The following is a 19,266-nucleotide window of genomic DNA, read 5'->3' on the forward strand; positions in this document are numbered from 1 at the left end:
AATTTTTACTCCACTACCTTTATTTGATAACTTAAGTTACTAGTTACTTTGCAGATTCATTATTAATACAAAATATAATCAACTAATAAATTGTGATGTATTATTATAGATTACTGTAAGCTACCCAGCAGTATATAAAGTAGTGGAAATCAGCCCCACCTTTTCCAGCTGCAACATTAAAGTGATGCTTACACATTAATGCATCAATAATTATAATTCAATAATATAATATATACTGTATTATTCTGAAATGGGCCATTCTGCATAATGAGTACTTTTACTTTTGTTGCTTTAAGAATACTTTTGTACTTTTACTTAAGTAACATTTTGAATGCATGACTTTTACTTGTAACAGAGTATTTTTATACTGTGGTATTTCTACTTTTACTTAAGTAAAAGATCTGAGTACTTAGAGAGAGCTGTAGTTACTTAGTAACTAAATCACAACTCTTCATCAGAAAATAACTGAAACAGATCCAACATCACAGATTGTATAAAACAGTGTAGCAGTATCCAAGGGTGGAATTTTCCTTTAATTTACATTCCAGCGTACTTTTAAAAACTAGTTCCATCTAATTTGACTAGGCTCATGGCAGACATTGCGATTGCAGCAGTAGGAATTCTGCCTTATGCTGCATGAATCCATTCAACTTGGACGCAGGCCTGGATAATCAGGATGTCTGTTAAATATGTGACTTAATTTACATGTTGATTTTCATTAGCTGTCACCTTAGATCCAATATAACACCTCCAAAACCAATTCAGATAAAGGTCTGGTTAGTATGAACAAATCACACCAGGGTTATTATAGCTTGGAATTTGTTTGGAATTGTTTTTATTTTTATGTAGTCATCAATGTTTTATTCAATTTCAAAGTCTTGTTTTTATTTAAATTTCAGTTTATGACTGTTTTTAACACCTTGTTTTTTGTCTTAGTTTTAGTTTATGATATTAACCTTGGATCACACATATAAATACTAGGTAACACTTCACTTTAAAGGTGTATTGTGAGGTATAAAGGGTGCATCATAAGTATATATTCACTATCCTTACACTACAAGCAAATCAGAAAATGACTGTTATTGTAATACATTGTGATACCTACAATAATACAGTATGATTCTAGTATTATGAGATTGTTATTAATTGAACAGCAAGCAGAATGCATTTAAATCCCTTGAATATGTAGAGATTGTATGTATTATAGTTTATGATATCATGTTCTGATTATAATTAGCATTATGCTCTTGGAATTCTTTTAATGTGCTTGTGATGCCACATCATGCTTGAGTAAAGCTTCCAACAAAGTGTTATTGAATATTGTTCTTTGATTGCATGCCAGTTCTCTAAACATGGAATGAATGTAGTGCTAAGTATACATTTTTGTTAATACAGAGTACAGTGTACGTGTATGTGTATGTAATGCAACTGAACATGAATGAGTGCTAAAAGTAGTACATTACCTTTAGTGCTTGCTCCTTAAAGAAGGCCAGGGCATATGCAAAGATATCCAGAGCTTTCACTCTCTTCCCATTAGCTGCCTGGAGGTCTGTATCGATGGACAGATTCTGATTGGGTGAAAGAAGATGGAGAGGTTAAAGGTTGACTTTTTTAGTTTGGACCTGACATCATTTCTTACTTTTTATCATTTCTGTTTTCTATATTTGTATGGAATGATTGAATTGATTGAAGTTGAAACTGATTATAGAAATCAAACTCATGATGCTCTTACCAAGTTTTTAAAATGATATTGCATTGAAAAGTCATAGATATTTAGTTTTCTTTATGATATCAAATTGATACTGGACTCTTGATTTGTTCTGACTTGACTTGGTGTTCTACATTTAGACTTGGGACTTGACATTAATGACATGGACTTGACTTGATAATCTACATTTAGACTTGGGACTTGACATTAATGACATGGACTTGACTTGATAATCTACACTGAGACTTGGGACTTGACATTAATGACATGGACTTGACTTGATAATCTACATTTAGACTTGGGACTTGACATTAATGACATGGACTTGACTTGATGTTCTACATTGAGACTTGGGACTTAACATTAATGACATGGACTTGACTTGGTAATCTACATTTAGACTTGGGACTTGACATTAATGACATGGACTTGACTTGGCAATATACATTTAGACTTGGGACTTGACTTGTGCCTCGAACGAAGTTGACTTGGTCACACCACTTGGCCTCATCTACTACTAATAATTGAGGTTCAGGTCTTCCCATAGACAGCGAGTATAGTACTGATAAATTCTACAGTAAATATCTAATCACTCAAACTGCATCATATCCATCATACTGGCAATGGAAGAAGCTGATTGGACCGCATCTGATTTTTAATATAAGGCCAATATCGGCAAAGCGACATATCATTCTAACCCTGCTGACAAGTCTCTGATTGAAGCGCCAGAGTAGACAGGCAGGCAGACTGCTGACGCTAATAGCCTCATCCAGATCATGTGCTGGCGGCGAAGTAAAGTGCAGTAAAGCATCTTGAGCCAACAGCCGCTGGCAGAAAACACCTCCAGCTTGGCAGCGAAACAGAGAAACTCAGGAGTTTGCTGCAGTATCGGCTCAGGCTCGCCAAGCTGCCGTCTTCAAGGACAGTCACTGAGTAATGAGTTGAAGTGTCCGTCCTTGTGTGTTTTTGCATGCTTGCAAGGTGAGTATCCTGGATGGCGAGTGTGCATTTATACAATGTCTATGCATGTGTGTGTGTCCTTACTGCGGTGGTGTGCAGTTTCATTTTGAATTTCTCCAGGTACAGCCAGTGTTTGGACTCGCTGGGGTCCAGGTCGTGGTAGAAGTCGCGCGCCGCGTAGCCGAAGCTGTGGAACTTCCTGTCCGGAGTCAGCAGGATGGTGGTAGGCGTCTTCTGATTGGACACGCCGGGGTCCCCGCCCTCCCAGCGCCTGAGTGGCAGACAGATAAGCCAAAGACGAGTCAGTTCTCACGTACAGACATGGACCGTGTATGAAAGCCCGTACCGAATTGTCCTACCTGTTGGTCAGGAGACATTTGTCAGTACAATGCGTCCACAATTCTGCTTTTGCATGAATCAAATACAGAATGTTGAAATGTTTGGGTTTGTGCAGCACTCTTTTGGGACTTTCCATCAATTGCACATGCAGTTATGAATTTATAACAAAATATATGGATAGAGTCTACTTTTATAAGCTCTCTTATCATGCTTTTACCAAACCAGTCATTCAATTCTCTCAGCAAAAGCCATCTGAACTTTGCCTCTAGGCTAATTGAGGCTATACCAGTGCAGTTCTGGACAAATGAAGGCCAACTATTATTAGCATTTGCTCCGTTCCTTGGGACAAGAGCATGATGGGATAATGGAGGTCGTCTCACTAGGGGACACCTGAAGTGAAGAGGAACTAATTTGGGAGATTTGGGGAAATACTGGATGGGAAGAGCTTTGAGTTGATCTTAATTATAACGGAGATAATTTGTTTGATTTGATTATCTCACAGATTTTGGGAGCACAAGTTGAATTGAAAAGTTTCACTGGAGGATTTTACTATTTGGTTGCCACTGTCTTCATGGCTGTTGCCATCCTTACTATGTTGTCCCTAAGAAAGCCTGTGATATTAAAGTGGTAACAATTACATATACTGTATATACAAAAGTCTTTAAATCCCAATGGGTGGGGAGTTTTTGTTTCCTAAACAGATTACGGGCCAGAAAGTGAATTTTGAAAGCCAGAAATCTCAGCAACTGGCAAAGTAATCACTGAGTCATTGGTATTGATCAAAAACCCTATCAATCTCCACAGATATATTATGGTCCTCTTGTGCTATGGGGACTTATTGCACCTTGAATGAATTATATTATCACAAAATGCCGTGCCAGTCGATGGCAAACCAGCTCACTAGGCTAAAAAACGAGCCTTGATTAAAAAGATAGAAAAACTACCATTGCGTGACTTGAGCCTGACCATAACCTCAGAATGCAATATGAACAGTCTGCTGAAGCTCAAGGAAACATGCACCGAATAGCGTGGGGCAATCAATAATAGATGTCTTTTTACTGTGAATAGGCCAGCAGTGGTACGAGACTGACAATCTATTCAACCCAGTGAAAATCACAGCCTAAATTCTTTAAAGCACATGACAGTTCTACACTCATATTACTACTGGTTGTGAGTTTTCATGTTAAATTCCTCCCCATTTTCTGACAGAGAATGTTTTTTGAGCGTGATTCCTGTCTGAGGTTCATTTTGAGTGATGAGACGAGGCGCCGGCTGCCATTTTCTGAAAAGCTGTCAGCAACTCAGGTCGGTTTTCTATAGTTGGGAGTGTTAAGCCACGCAATCAGATTCCTGGGCCATTGTGTTCCCCCTGCGACAGTGAGGACAGCTGATGAATGCTAATGTCCAAGTCTATAGGGAAAAGAATGTCCGATACCCGCCACTAATATGCCAGCACCCTCCCCTCCCTTCAGATGCAGCTATTCAGGAATTCCTCACAAGAAACTGAAAACTTTCTCCTTGACACAACACAGGCAACCTCTGCCCATCCTTTCTGAGTGCGTATCCTGAGCAGCCTTTGTTTGGGCAAGGCTTTAGGCAGAAGAAGGCTCAATCCAAACTAAATAATCCGGGGGATCCGGGGCTGTTTTCATTGCAAATCTAGTAGCACTAAGTGAAAATATCTTGCTCAGTTTTATCTGACGGTCAGAGTTAATGACCCATGTGAGGAGAGGATTCCCCAGTTGATGCCGTTAGGTCTGGCTGTGTGTCCGGTGTGTTTCGAGAGATTTAATTACCGCCGCCAAGGAGGTTCTGTTTTGTTTTTGTTTGTCTGTTAGCAGGATTACGGAAAAACTACTGGCCCGATTTTCATGAAACTTGGTGGAAGGGTGTAGCATGGGCCAAGAAAGAACCCATTAAATTTTGGAGTGGATCCGGATCTGACTCACGAACAAGCAATAATAGCACGAACCTTGGCGGAGGTCTGCGCTCTCCGAGTGCCCTTCTAGTTTCAAAAGTTATCCAACACTAAAACAAAACAGAACAAAAAAAAAAAAGAACCTTGAAAAGAATGCTGCGTTGTGTGGGTGTAGGTTAATTCAGCAATGTTATAAAAGTGAATCGTCTGATACGGTAGATTTGTTTCCAATTGTGTACACAGTAGAGTAGAGTTGAGGACCTCCAATATGGCCACCATAGGGCGTTACTTTTGGAATAAACTCCTTCACATCTTGTTTCAGGATTTAAATGGTGTTGTTGCCGCTATATTTCTGCTAGAATGCTGTGTGGACCATAACATTTTAGCTGTATTATAGATTTTCCACATCTCAGCTTAGCAGTTTCCCAAATGCAAGGCAATGATTCTACGGGATTTTGAGCACCCTTTTATCCAATAACAAGTCTTCCAAGTTTGGAGTGAAAATGTTATAATAAAGTGTGGAAGTTTGGTTGACAGCTGCCACTCAAACACAACACCCTCTCTTACATGCTGTGGTTCAACATGCCAAACCAACCAAACCAAACATAAAAACCTGCTGTCATTTAAAATACCTAGAGATTGTAAGCAGTAGAGCTGCATCGATACCAATTTTTCCAGAACCAATACGAGTACCAAGTACTTTATTAAGCAGATCTGCTGATACCAATCCAAGTAGCGATCCAAGAACCACTCAATTTACTGTCATTCATGCCACCTTGTATTAGACTGTTATAAAACCTGTGCATCAGTTGTGTTTATTTACTCATTTGATCAAATTATGGACTGACCATACCATAATAACCCCCAATCAAAATGCTAATAATAAAATAGAAAATATGCTACATAACTTAGGCTAGAGGATTGCTTCTTATGCTTTTTTACAATGGTCAAACAGGCTATTGTCAGACTCTCAAAAACACCTTATTCAGAATAGGTTAACAAAGAACTGCTAATTCAGAATACGTTAACAGATAAAAACAGCTTATTTAGAATAGGTTAACAGATAAAAATATATGTTCACATGTCCAGAGATATTCTTCCTCCTGCAAGAAAAGTTCTACATTGCTTCATTTGGTTGATCCGATTACTAGTACTTGGTACTAGTACGGATCCCGATACTGCACATATTAGTGGTGCAGCTCTAGTAAACAATGCTAAGAATTTGGAGAATCACACATTAGCAGGTTGACTGAAACAGCTGTCAGCCGTATGGGGCAGTGGTATGGAAGCTGTTAACCCCTGTGGAGCCTGGTACGTAGACCAGGAGCGCTGACCTGTGGGGTCACGAGACTCTCAGGGTCGTAGTCCAGCTACTTCCACACTTTAACCTACCAAGCTATGGTTCATATGTTCGCACGAGACTAATGCTTTTTACACCAGGGGTTGTCAAAGTGGGGTAAAGGGACCTCGAGGGGTCCTTGAGGGGGCTCTAGTGACAACAAAATGCAGAGTAGTTTCATTTCACTATAATTTAATTCACTAGAAATGATCCCAATTAGAGAATGTATAAGAATGACTATCGTAATCCTAGGTTTCATTCTCATCACGTTTATCTCCAACATGTACAGTGTAGCCAGTTCTTCAATTCAATTCCAAACGACAAAAATCTTCCCTTATGGGTCTCTGTGGGGATCTATGGTCTAATATGTGTACATTTGGGGTTCCCAAACCTTTTTATATCTTGGACCTCCCAAGACATAAAAGAGCTTGCCATAACTATCTTTCTTATCTATTTCCATTTCCATTATGGCCTACATTTTGTCCATGTGGCAGATGCTTTTCTACAGCACAGCTTACAATAAATGAATGAAATTTAAGTGTCACCATTACCGCAAGTAGCCAAATGATTAGCGTGAGGGACGACATGAATGCTGACTCTGGTGTTTTGTGAAAACCCATTTGCTTTGGACAATGAACTTCACTGAAATCACCGGTGTCACTGATAGAATTGTATCAGGCCAAGATTCTATAATTTGTCACTTTCTCATTTAGCAAATGCATAACATGAAGTTGGCACCAACAATGCATTCAAAACCTTCCTGTATACATGCCACTACTGCGTAGTAGGGCTGAACAATTAATCAAAATTTTATTGAAATCGCAATATGGCCTTCTGCAATTTTCAAATCGCAGGAGGTGCAATATTTGTTAAAGGCAAAATGTGTGTCAAAATACCATTTTAAATTAAATATTGTCTGCAGAGATGTCCTGGCCTACACATCATATTCTACAGACTTAAGAAAACATCTTTGTTTGGTACAGATCCCCGCAAAAATCACACCATAATCATTTTAATACCTTTTTCAGTGAAAATAAGAATAATGATGAAAAAATTATCATTCCCTCTAATATCGCAAATCATAACGCAATTGCAATATCAGTCAAAATAATCGCAATTAGATATTTTTTCAAAATCGTTCAGCCCTACTGCGTATTGAAGACAGGGTATAGCAGGAGATAGAAATTTTGAAGAAGAGGAAGAAATTTTGCACCAAAAAAACAAATTACGGCTGAATAATTTAAGGTAATTTATGCTGGGATTTGTACTGTTACAAATTACAGACATGATTTCTGTAGTTATTACAAGTCCCCAGGTAATATTAGTTCTGTGCAAATAGACTTAAAGACCTTCACTATGAAGGGATGGAGCAGCTGGTGTCACCATTAGCCAGTAGCAGGACCATTACTCTGACCGGCCAAGGGTCATATCCTTATGAGAGTCAATGAAGCAGATAATTGGTGGTGAGAAGAAACAAGCACAGCTCTCTCTGAACTTCAAAGACAATAAAATGTTGTTTGGAACCACGATGGCTCCATCAATCTCTTTATATACACAGATATGCTCAGAGCAATGCACGACTAAAACGTATTGAAAGAGATTAGTGCCAGCGGAGGTTGTATTTGAATTGGATAAATTTGAATTTTGTCGTGCTCATATTGAACCGTTGAATCAAAGTAATGGATTTGTTCATCTTTCCATATAAACAGGAAAGACAGGAATGTATTTGTAGTGAAAAAGAGGCACACACAAGCAGAGGCAGAGCTGCTCTGGAGGCAGAAATAATCTCATTCAAAGAACCACAGTTTATATCTTTTATAAATCTTTAAATTTGACCATTTTCATGCCAGAAAATTCCAAAACAATTCCAAGTATTCAATGTTTCCCACCAGAATTGTATTCTTGTTAAGGTGGAAAAGCTTCTGAAACAGCATTTAGACCATCATATAGGACAGTGTTTCTCAACGTGGGGTCCGAGGACCACCAGGGGTCCTTGAGGGGGTTCCAGGGGGTCCCCAGCAAACTGATGAATTGTTAAACTTCAGCATTATTTCATTTACAAGAAGTTAACACAATTAGAGAATGTAGAAGAATGACTGTTTTGATCATAGTTTCTCTGTTATCTCTCTACCTACAATACAGATAGTCATGGAATTCTGGACAAAATCATACCTGACAATAAAAATATTCTCAGATTTGGGTTCGAGGGACAAAATCTCATCAAATGGGGGTCCGTGGCTCTAATGTTGACTAAATTAGGGGTCCTGTATATGAAAAAGGTTGAGAATCACTGATATAGGACACTAAAACTCTCCAGTGAAACCCGACATAATAATCAAAATGTCTCATTAGAATCAATTGTGTAACCAGTGTATTGATCAATTCTACGATAAATATGTAATCAATGAAACTGCATCATATCCATCATACCGGAGGTGGACGACAGTGACTGGACCATATCCAATTTTTATGAAAAGGCCAATATCTAACTCCACCCCCCCTCCCCTCCCCTCCCCTCCCCTCCCACACACTTCTCCTCTGTCGGCGTCTGCACTGCAGCGCTGGCTCACCTCATGGTGTGAATGCACTCCGGCTCCTTGGTGAAGGCGTAGGCGTAGCCGCTGGACGTGGTGCCGAAGTCGATGGCGACCACGACCACGAAGGACGGCCCCGACGGCACTTGGTCCGTGTCGTTTTGCTGCAGAGAAGAAGAGAATAACATATAGATAAGAGTGTGTCAGGGTCAGGACATAATGAGCATCAGCTATCGTTTGAATGAATGACAATGACAAATACTGTGATCATTTATTGTCCTCGAGGGGAATTTCTTTTTTACAGTGCATTCAAAAAAAAAGAAAAGGTTACAACAGCCATCCAACAAACAGCAACAGTAGGATTAAGATCAGTAATATCAATACTATTGGATAATAACAATGTAACATCAATAATAATGTATCGAGACCACTTTACAAAGACATGAAAACATACACACAACAACACTAAATTCATTTTTATAATTTACACCTGGATACTTTCTGTACATATATGTGCCTTCTGTAGACCTGGCAATACAAATATGATGCACATTTTGCATAATATATGCTGTAAATTAACATAATTGTTTTCTTCAAATTCTTGCATATATTGTGATATTTTTTTTTTTGATCATACTGAATATATTTAATTTGATCATATATTTTCATATCCTACATATTTTCAGTCATTGTTTTGTTGCTTCGGTATATTTACAATTGTATTTTGCACGCCCTCATAATGCTATATTTCATACTTTTACTCAGACAATTCTACTTAATATTTTCTAAACGTTGAAATTGTCAGTTGCGTTGTATTTAATACCCCCCATTTGCTCTATACATGATATTCTATTCTTCTTTTTTGTGTCCTATTGGGAATAAACTGTGTTTGTTCAAGCGCCATAATCAGTGTTCCTCACCTGAGTGTGTGAAGGAGACAGTGGGGTGATTCCAGGGTCACCCATGCTCTTGGCTGGAGACGGAGTTGCCATTGCATCTGCAGATAAAGAGAGATAAAGGCATGAATGGTGCGATCACACCTACAGATTGTTTCCTTTAGTCCAGCGGTTCTCAACGTGGGGTCCGGGGACCACCAGGGGTCCTTGAGGGCATTCCAGGGGGTCCCCAGCAAATTGATGAATTGTTAAACTTCATTATTTTGTCATTTTAGAATGACTATTTTGATCATAGTTTCACTGTTATCTCTCTACCTACAGTACAGATAGACAATAAATATAACAATATGACAATAAAAATATTCTCAGATTTGGGTCTGAGAGACAAAATCTCATCAAATGGGGGTCTGTGGCCCTAACGTGGACTAAATTAGGGGTCCTTGATATGGAAAAGGTTGAGAACCACTGCTTTAGTCTGAAGCATGGTAGAAAACTTTTTTTGTGTGCATTTTTGTGTTTGGTTCCTTTAGGTTCACACTGTCCAATTACAAGTAAACAAAGTCACATGGACTCACAAGTAGCTTGTTTATTGGACAGAATCTTGGTAATGTGTCATCCCATGAGGTTAGAGATTTTGGCTGTGGGGAGGAGTCAAAACAAATCTGATTCCAGTTCATGTAACTTTAGTATGATGGACTTGTCTGTGCTGTTTGCTGTAATTGACCTTCTCTGGTGTTCATACCAGTTAAGAAAACATGAAGAAATAGCTGAATAAGAGCATCACTCAGGACTTTGGTGACACCAAATAGCTTGAATACCCTGAACAGCTGGGGACTTCTAAACTAGTTACTCTACTCTGAAATCCATTCAAACTGTACTGTTATTTCCACTTGCCATATGTCTCTATTTATTGTATCTTACCTATTTAATCAATGTTTAGACTGATGGAATAAATGTCTTAGGACCATTTAGTAGTACTTTTTAGGGTCTTAGGTTAGTCTTAGGTGTTTTGTAGGTTGTAAATGTTACTGTATAATACTTTTTGAAATCTAGACTTGTTAGTAAACATACAGTACTGTGCAAAAGTCTTAGGCACCCTAGATTTTTTATATAAATTTCCTAGAAGTCTTAGATGTGTATTTGTTTTCTGCATTAGTGTCTCAGTATACTGCTGTTTATTGTAAATTTTTGCTATTCAGAAACTTTTCATTTCATTAGTTTTGAAAGCATCTTCGCTTTATGGATTTCTTTGACATACAGTATGCCTAAGACTTTTGCACAGTACTGTATATTTTAAATACTATCTGCTTAGTGTCTGGGCCCCTATTCTCAAGCTTCAGATAGCTTATCAGGGTGTCCCATTTCACATATCTCCATTATGTCTCATATCATTGTACTTGTATTTTAACTGGTTTGTGAATAAACTGGACTGGACTGGACTGGACCCGAGTTCAAATGGCATTGTTCTCACCAGGCCAAAATGAACTGAGCTAAAAGGAGTAAATGACATCACATGGTCGGTGTGAACGCGACCCTACGAAACTGCCGATATTCATGAGACGAAACAGCCCAGAACGAGTTGCTCTCGAGGCCGGTTGGCCTAGTGGTCAAAAGGTTCTCGGTTTGATCCCCGACAGCAGCAGAAGGGTGTTTTCCACTGGCGGCAAATGGACAGTGGCTCGTATTAAAAGTAAAAAAAACTGCCCAAGTGCCCTTGAACAAGGATCTGAACGCCAAACCCTGCACTGCCCTACTGTTGCCCCCCGCACTCTAAGAAATCAGAGGCTGTAATTGCCCAAGAAGTGAAAAGACGCCTCCCTTCCCGAGTACAACGTTACCGGCTATCTGACAACTTCTAGCCCATTCAAACAGGAGAAAGCGTCTGTTGCACCTGCCTTTTAAAACACACAATGACATTTCAATTGAATTTGAGAATGTGTCTCCTCATTTTCCGCCATCATCTTCATTAGTTTGGGCTTAATAGCCTTCCCAGAAAGTGGCTCTTTCAACGTACACAATAATAATAATATTCCCTCGACGTATTGTAAGTGTCTGGGGGGAATTGTCTCGCCACGGGACACCGCGTTATCCGTCCCGTTTTTCCGCCTCGCTCACCCTTTTCTCTCGTCCACCCCTACGGAGTGGATGAGTGGTCTGAAGACCCATAATACACTTTGCCAGGCAATTACGGTGCGGAATTACGGACCACCTGTGGATAGACTCCATCTAGCCACTATCCGGCTCGTCCCTCCCCAGCCCCTGCCCGCTCCTCGAAATCACCTTTACAACCTTGAGGGTTTTTTTTTTTTCCCCATTTCCAACAATGGCGATAAAAATCAAATCAAGATGAGAGGAGTAAAATGATTGCTCTTGTGGCAAATAATATTTCAAGTGCAGTGTTATTTAAGAGTAGGCTCGGCCATTCTTTTCCATTGTTATTGGCTCGGTTTGTTTACCTGCATGTAATGAGAAATTTCATTACCGAGTTTCTAAACAGGCAGTTGTGAATAGTCGATGCCAACTGTTTATCTACCTACAACTTTTAAATTGGATTCTTTTGAACCTACTTGTTGCTTTTCACAGAACATAAAAACATGAGATATGAAGTGAAGTCTGTGAACAAGACTGTGAACAATACCCAGGCTAGAGGTCACTGATCGAGCAGCCATGACAATCACTAGTTTAAGCCTGTGTGTGTAGCCTTGCACTTGTGGAACAATCCAAGACAACACAGCAAATGAATAATGGCATATTCACTTCCGATGGTGTTGACTTTTTATTTGTATGAAGGTCACCTCTAGTTTTTTTTTCATACAAGCAACAAACTGTCGATCGATGGTTCTTTATAATCTTGGAAGTGAAATATCTTTTTTTGAATATCTTTCAAAATGCTCCTCCATACCCTTTTCCTTGACCCACTCCATCGGCCGTAAAAGCGTTCTCAAACAGAACTGTGTCTATGATCTGGCTTCATTTCTTCTGCTTCAATCAAGAAACAAGGAAATAAACGAGAATTTTGCAATGGACAGGTGGAGTAGCACCCTTAGTTTAACTAATTTGACTACAAAAAAAAATGGTAACTGTAATCCCTTGTGACAAAAAACTGACACTGAAACTGAAAAGATGATTACTTGGATTACTGAAACAACATTAATGATTGTACAGATTCTGGAGACAAAGTAATCCATTAAAGTATGAATTGCATGGATACCAAAGTAATCAAAATACATGAATGAGCTCGAGTATTCTGGTGGATTACACTCTTGGGAAGGTAATGGGTAATATGTAACAAATTACATTTTGAAAGTAACCATAGAAGCCCTGTCTGACAGTAAGTAGAAGGGTTTCAGGTTTCAACAGGCAAAGGAACGAGAGTATCTGGGATTCACGGGAGTCAATTAGGATCGGTGAAATTAAACAGGAACCTTTTCATTGCTTGGAAAAGCCTGCTCAACTGGTGTTGATCTTGCAGCTGAAAAGGATGTGAAGATCCCTGGAATTTTCCCTCCTCAGCAGGAGCGGTGACTTCCTGTCGGCCTCGCATTCCATCTTTTCCCCAGACGACTGGAGGGTTCAGCGTGTCAAGCGGCCACCCTGACTCTTATTTTGGGGGATGTGCTGCCTTTTATTCTTTTGCTCCTTTTTGCGGATCTCCTAAGGAATTTGTGTGGTGTTTGGTACGGCACTCTTTTGCACACATTTTGGTCTAGATAGGAGGATTAGATAGATATTGTTGCAGCAAAATGTCCTTCTCCCCTAGTACTAATGGTTCAGCATGTCACTCAGACTCAGCTTATATGAAGCAGTAAGGCCTCTACTTGCTATTCAGCCTACCATTTAAGCTGTACACTCTGTCTCAACCAGTGGTGGAAGAAGTACTGAGATCTTTTACTTCAGTAAAAGTAGCAATACAACAATGTAAAGATACTCCATTACAAGTACAAGTCCTGCATTCAAAATCTTACTTAAGTAAAAGTACATAAGTATTGGCAGCAAAATGTACTTAGAGTATCAAAGTAAACGTACTCATTATGCAAACTGTCCCCATTTAGAGAGTTATATTTTTCATAAATTATTGGAATTATTAATACTGATCTATTGACATACATGTACATGTAAGCAGCATTTTAAAGTTGTCAACGTGAAGCTAATCTTAACAATTTAGCTAGTCTAACTAGAGCTGCAACGATTAGTCGATTAATCGATTAGTTGTCAACTATTAAATTAATCGCCAACTATTTTGATAATCGATTAATCGGTTTGAGTAATTTTTTAAGAAAAATAAGTAAAAATTCTCAGATTCCAGTTTCTTACATGTGAATATTTTCTGGTTTCTTTCCTCCTCTATGACAGTAAACTGAATATCTTTGGGTTGTGGACAAAACAAGACATTTGAGGACGTCATCTTGGGCTTTGGGAAACACTGATCGGCATTTTTCACCATTTTCTGACATTTTATAGACCAAACAACTAATCGATTAATCGAGAAAATAATCGACAGATTAATCGACAATGAAAATAATCGTTAGTTGCAGCCCTAAGTCTAACCTATAACAATGCTATTTTATAGTTATTTTATAAAGATGATCAAATGTTTTAAATATAAAATATTGATCTGAAAAGTAACTAGTAACTATAGCTGTGAAATAAATGTAATGGAGTAAAAAGTACAATATTTCCCTCTAAAATGTAGTGGAGTATAAGTACAAAGTAGCATAAAATGGAAATACTCAAGTAAAGTACAAGTACCTCAAAATTGTACTTAAGTACTTGAGTAAATGTACTTAGTTACTTTCCACCACTGGTCTCAAAAGACAAAAAAATATCACAAGACATATACATGCAACAGGGACGGTCAAACAACTGTGAAATCTCTCTGCAGCCTGAGCCGGGAGAGGATGTTTGTAAAAATGACCAGGCATTTTTCACCATGAAAACAATTCATCAGTTCATCTAAAGCACTGCAGAAAACAGGTTCCTTCCAGTTTAAAAGGATCAATAAGCGATGGAGGTCTTCAATTTCCTGATGACTTCGGTACGATGGCCAAAGCCCACTTCCACTGAGTGTCTGGGCAATGAAAAAAAAAAAAAGCAGCTTATCCAATCCATGCTTTTAACCCGCGCCCCCCCCCCCCCCAAGGCACTCCGGGGAGAGATTACATCACCGGTGGCTCTTCCAGCCCGCCGCCACCCAGACGTCAACGCTCACACCACCGGGATATGAAAAATGGCCGGCGTGTCCTTCACACCCCGATGTCCTTTTGATATTTTCACAATATGATATTATGCCGAGGTAAAAATTCACATTAAAACAGCTTTGGAAACCTCCTGATTTCACAAAATTATGCCTGGGACGACTATGGATGTCATCTCAACTTTTATTTTTTGGCACTTTTTTTATGCTTTAATGGAATAGCTCAGTGGTTCTCAACGTGGGCTCCGGGGACTTCCAGGGGTCCTTGAGGGGGTTCCAGGAGGTCCCCAGCAAATTAATGAATTGTTAAACTTCAGCATTATTTCATTTACAAGAAGAACACAATTAGAGAATGTAGAAGAATGACTGTTTTGATCATAGTTTCACTGTTATCTCTCTACCTACAATACAGACAGTCATGGGATTCTGGACAAAATCATATCTAACAATAAAAATATTCTCAGATATTCCCTAATGGGTACTATATTAGGGTGCTTGATATGAAAAAGGTTGAGAATCACTGGAATAGCTGACAATTATGGCGGTGGTTGAAGGTGAGGAAGAATAAAACAAGAACTTTGCACAATTACTCTAATGTTCTTTAACACCACACTGATCCTTGTTCATCACGTGAAAATGCTAAAATGTCGACCCCAAGAGTGTCGATTCCTCAACTCCAACAAGCTGGAGTCGGGGTCGGCTCTCAGCCAAAGACTCTGAACAGTCGACTCTTGGTATCTGTCAATTTCGTTCTTTTGACCGATGATTTTTTTTTTGGCTGTGTACATAAAATAGCCAATTGGTCAAGAGGCTAGGTGGTAGGCGAGCATTTTCCTGGTTGATTCCATCACATCCCATGGCCTCTTAACAGCACACTTATGATAGTGGATAGTGGTGGAGGGTCGACACCAAAAGAGTAGAGTCTTTGAACTGAGCAGAGTCTTGACTCTTGGTATCTGTCATTTAGGGCTGGGCGATATAGCTGAAATCAATATCACAATACTGATTTTTTTTTTCAATATTGATATATATCACAATATGGCTCGCGTTCAATGATCAGTGTTAAATAATCAAATGAATGTTCATCCCGTTGAACCGAGTGGTAATGTTAGGTGAGATGTCAAACGAAACTGACATTTTCAAATAATATTCCTACCACATCTAATTTTGTCGGAGTTTTTAAACACAATTTGCTTGTTATCATCAGTTTAAAAAGTAGTTTTGTGTGCCACGATATCCCAAAATCACCATATCATCACAATATGATTGCACTGAAAGACGATAAACGATCATATTATCGCCCAATTATTATTATTTTTTTGGCCAATGCTGTCGTTTCTTCAAGTTGACCTCAGTGTTGCTCCAAGGCTTGACAGCTATAAAGTTCCTCTATGCAATACATCTTCAAACTGTATGTAGTGTAGATATTTAGAGTATACTGGGTGTTGCATGCAGCAGTGCAACTAGTTCATAAACCCCACAGAGAATCTTGGGAGATCCTCATAGACTGTAACAATAGCAGTTTGTTCCAGAAGACAGTGGCGGCTAAAGACGGCGAGAAACAGAGCAGATACAATGCGAGGCACCGATCGTCACCTCCAATGGCAAAAGAGGAGCCTCATTAAATTCACTGCGGCAAACTGAGCGGCACACACACACACACACACACACACACACACACACACACAAAAAAAATCAGCTATCAAAGGCCAACATTCATGAGGATGAAGGCGAAATGAGTTCGGGGCGGCTCTATTTTGGAGAGAATGTCCCGTTTCTTCTTCCCGTCTGAGGTCCCATTCATTCATGCCATGAAGCCAGACTGGGGTGAGAGAGAGAGAGAGAGAGAGAGAGAGAGAGAGAGAGAGAGAGAGAGAGAGAGACTACCCCCCCCACCTCTCTCTCGGCTCGGCTGACTGCATCCAGCTGGCCGTCAGCCCAGACACACAGTGCAGAGAAACAGCCTGACAACAGCTGCAGCCACTACACACACACACACACACACACACACACACTTTGTCTCACATGTACAAACACACAGAGATCTGCACAAATATACTATAAACTAGGGTTCGACTGATACGGGCTTCGGAAGGGGGACACGGATACGATAATATTTTTGGACTGAAGCTGCTAATAGCTCACTGATATTCGATATGTTTGGATTTAACCATTTTCCAAACAGTTTCTCCCCAGATTTTTTATTCTTGTCAGGGTGGAAAAAGCCTCTGAAACAGCAGTTAGACCAGTTAAACTCTCCACTGAAATCCAGGATAATTCAATTCTTTAGGTTAGCAGCTCCTTAGTGCACAGTGAGGCAGGTTTCACTTCAGGTTTTTACAGACTGTCGAGTAAAATCCTCCCACACCCCACCGGAATGAATTCCCTGGTCAAACACCTGCTATAAAAAAAGCCACTAATAATAAAACATATTCATCATATCGGAGGTGGATGACACTGACGGGCTGATATCCGATTATAAATGAGAGGCGAATATCTAATGAGTGCAGCTGGTGGAACGTGGACTGTGTTCAAACAGGTATGCGGTTCGGACAGCGGTGTGTTTTTACTCCTCTTTGGCTCGATCCTCTGAGCAGACAGAAAGCAGCCTCCTCCCCCCCACACCCCTCTCACCAGTGGAATGTACAGTTGCCTGACTAATGGTTGCCGGTGCTGGTGGCGGGGCGGGTGGAGGTGCAAGGTCACGCGGCGTGATGCTCTGCAGATGTCCAAAAGGAAAGTCAGTAAGTCAGATGTGTATTTGTGATCTAATTTCTGAGACACCTTGTTGTGTTCCGTTATGCTAAGTAAGGGAGCATCAGTAGGTGGTGGCTCATCAGTAATCAGCTATGCAGTCACTAATTCTAGTCTGATTTTATTACCCGTATACTGATTTTGTGTTGATGTTTAGATCTCTATTTACTTGACTTGTGTGTATATATATTTATTGACACTGATACTTACGAACTACTGGTAATGCTCTTATTAACTACTATTAACTTCAGTTCAACTATTTCAGTTGAACTGATCTTATCTTATCCATTGCTTGTCTACTGTTATACCAATGTATGTATGTCTATCTTATGTCTAGCCTAATGTCCAATGCTTGTTCTTTATACCAGTGGTTCTCAAAGTGGGGTCCAGGGACCCCTAGGGGTCCTTGATGGGGTTCCAGGGGGTCCCCAGCAAAAAGGGGAATCATTTATTTTCACTATAATTCCATCCATAAGTAACACACTGACAGAATGTATGACTATTTTGGTCATGGGTTTCATACACTTTCTGTAATAAAATATCTAAAAGAAAAAAGCCTATCAGATGGGGGACCCTGGGACAAAATCTTATCAAATGGGGGTCCGTGGTCTAATGTGTGTCAGTTTAGGGGTCCTTGACGTGAAAAAGTTTGAGAACCACTGCTTTATACTACCTGCCCCGGGACTACGGATGAAAACTAGCCTTCTTGGCTAATTCTGGCATTTTTTTTTTTTTTAATGTGCACTGTCCCTGTCAAATAAACGAATAAATGAAATGAAAAATGATAATGTACAGCGAGCGAAATAAACCCCTTCAGGGTGATTCGAGTCCTGCATCACCCTGTCAGGGGTTTATTTCGCAATAATGACCCGCCCGCTGCACATTATCCCGCTTATTACACGGCTACTTCAGAACTGCGTCCATAGCAACGGTCTGTTATTCACAACAGCGGTCTGCTATTAAGGAAATAACAGACCGTAGAATGCCGTAACTGACCAATCAGAATCGGGTATTCAACAAAGCCGTGTAATAACATCAGGTAATTAAAGTAATAATCGGCGACATTTTCAGATAAATAAATGCTCCTCTCTATGGCTGATTGATGTAACACAATAGTGATTCACCTGTATCCAGTTCATGAACGTTTTTTACATTTGCTGTTCTAAACACTCGGTGTCGGATTGTTCAAAAAATCTGTGATGGTTTTATTGGTTGGAATTTTTATGTACGCCTCCTGGTACCACTAAAGATGTTTTCCAAGTAAAAGTAGTGAGATAAAAATGCAATGAAATATTTTTTGGTTAGTTTTTTGGCATAAATGGGTGTATTATGATAGAATAAGCTAAAATGGCAAAAAAATATATATATATATATTGTTCAGAGTAGAGATTCAAGACATGACAGTTTACTGTGTCACAGTAACCTACATTTGGAAACAAACCCACCTCATCAGACATTCACTCTTACTTAGGATGTTACTGAATGGATCTAACGGTCTTTTTCAGATATACTGTATCTCTCTTTTTCTAGCCTGGTTGTTATATATTCAGGCAGCTTTTACACATAGCTGAATCTCATCAATCTCAATCAATCATGATGGTGATGATGTGGATGCTTGGAGATT

The 19,266-nt window shown here is 39.5% G+C and overlaps 1 protein-coding gene across 1 annotated transcript in view; it reads right to left on the reverse strand.

The window, feature by feature from the left end:
• Positions 1-19,266, reverse strand: part of hspa12a (heat shock protein 12A) — a 55,332-nt gene that overhangs the window by 21,854 nt on the left and 14,212 nt on the right. The window contains exons 2-5 of the mRNA XM_071546700.1: positions 9,719-9,795; positions 8,835-8,962; positions 2,753-2,939; positions 1,464-1,568 (exon numbers count right to left, since the gene is read on the reverse strand). Coding sequence (XP_071402801.1) covers positions 1,464-1,568; positions 2,753-2,939; positions 8,835-8,962; positions 9,719-9,795 — 497 coding nt within the window. The remainder of the gene's footprint in view (positions 1-1,463; positions 1,569-2,752; positions 2,940-8,834; positions 8,963-9,718; positions 9,796-19,266) is intronic.

This window comes from Centroberyx affinis, unplaced genomic scaffold (genome assembly GCF_046629955.1).
Source record: "Centroberyx affinis isolate AG114_WGS23_722 - 3 ecotype Tasmania unplaced genomic scaffold, CSIRO-AGI_Caff_v1 ptg005386l_1, whole genome shotgun sequence".
NCBI lineage: Eukaryota > Metazoa > Chordata > Actinopteri > Beryciformes > Berycidae > Centroberyx > Centroberyx affinis.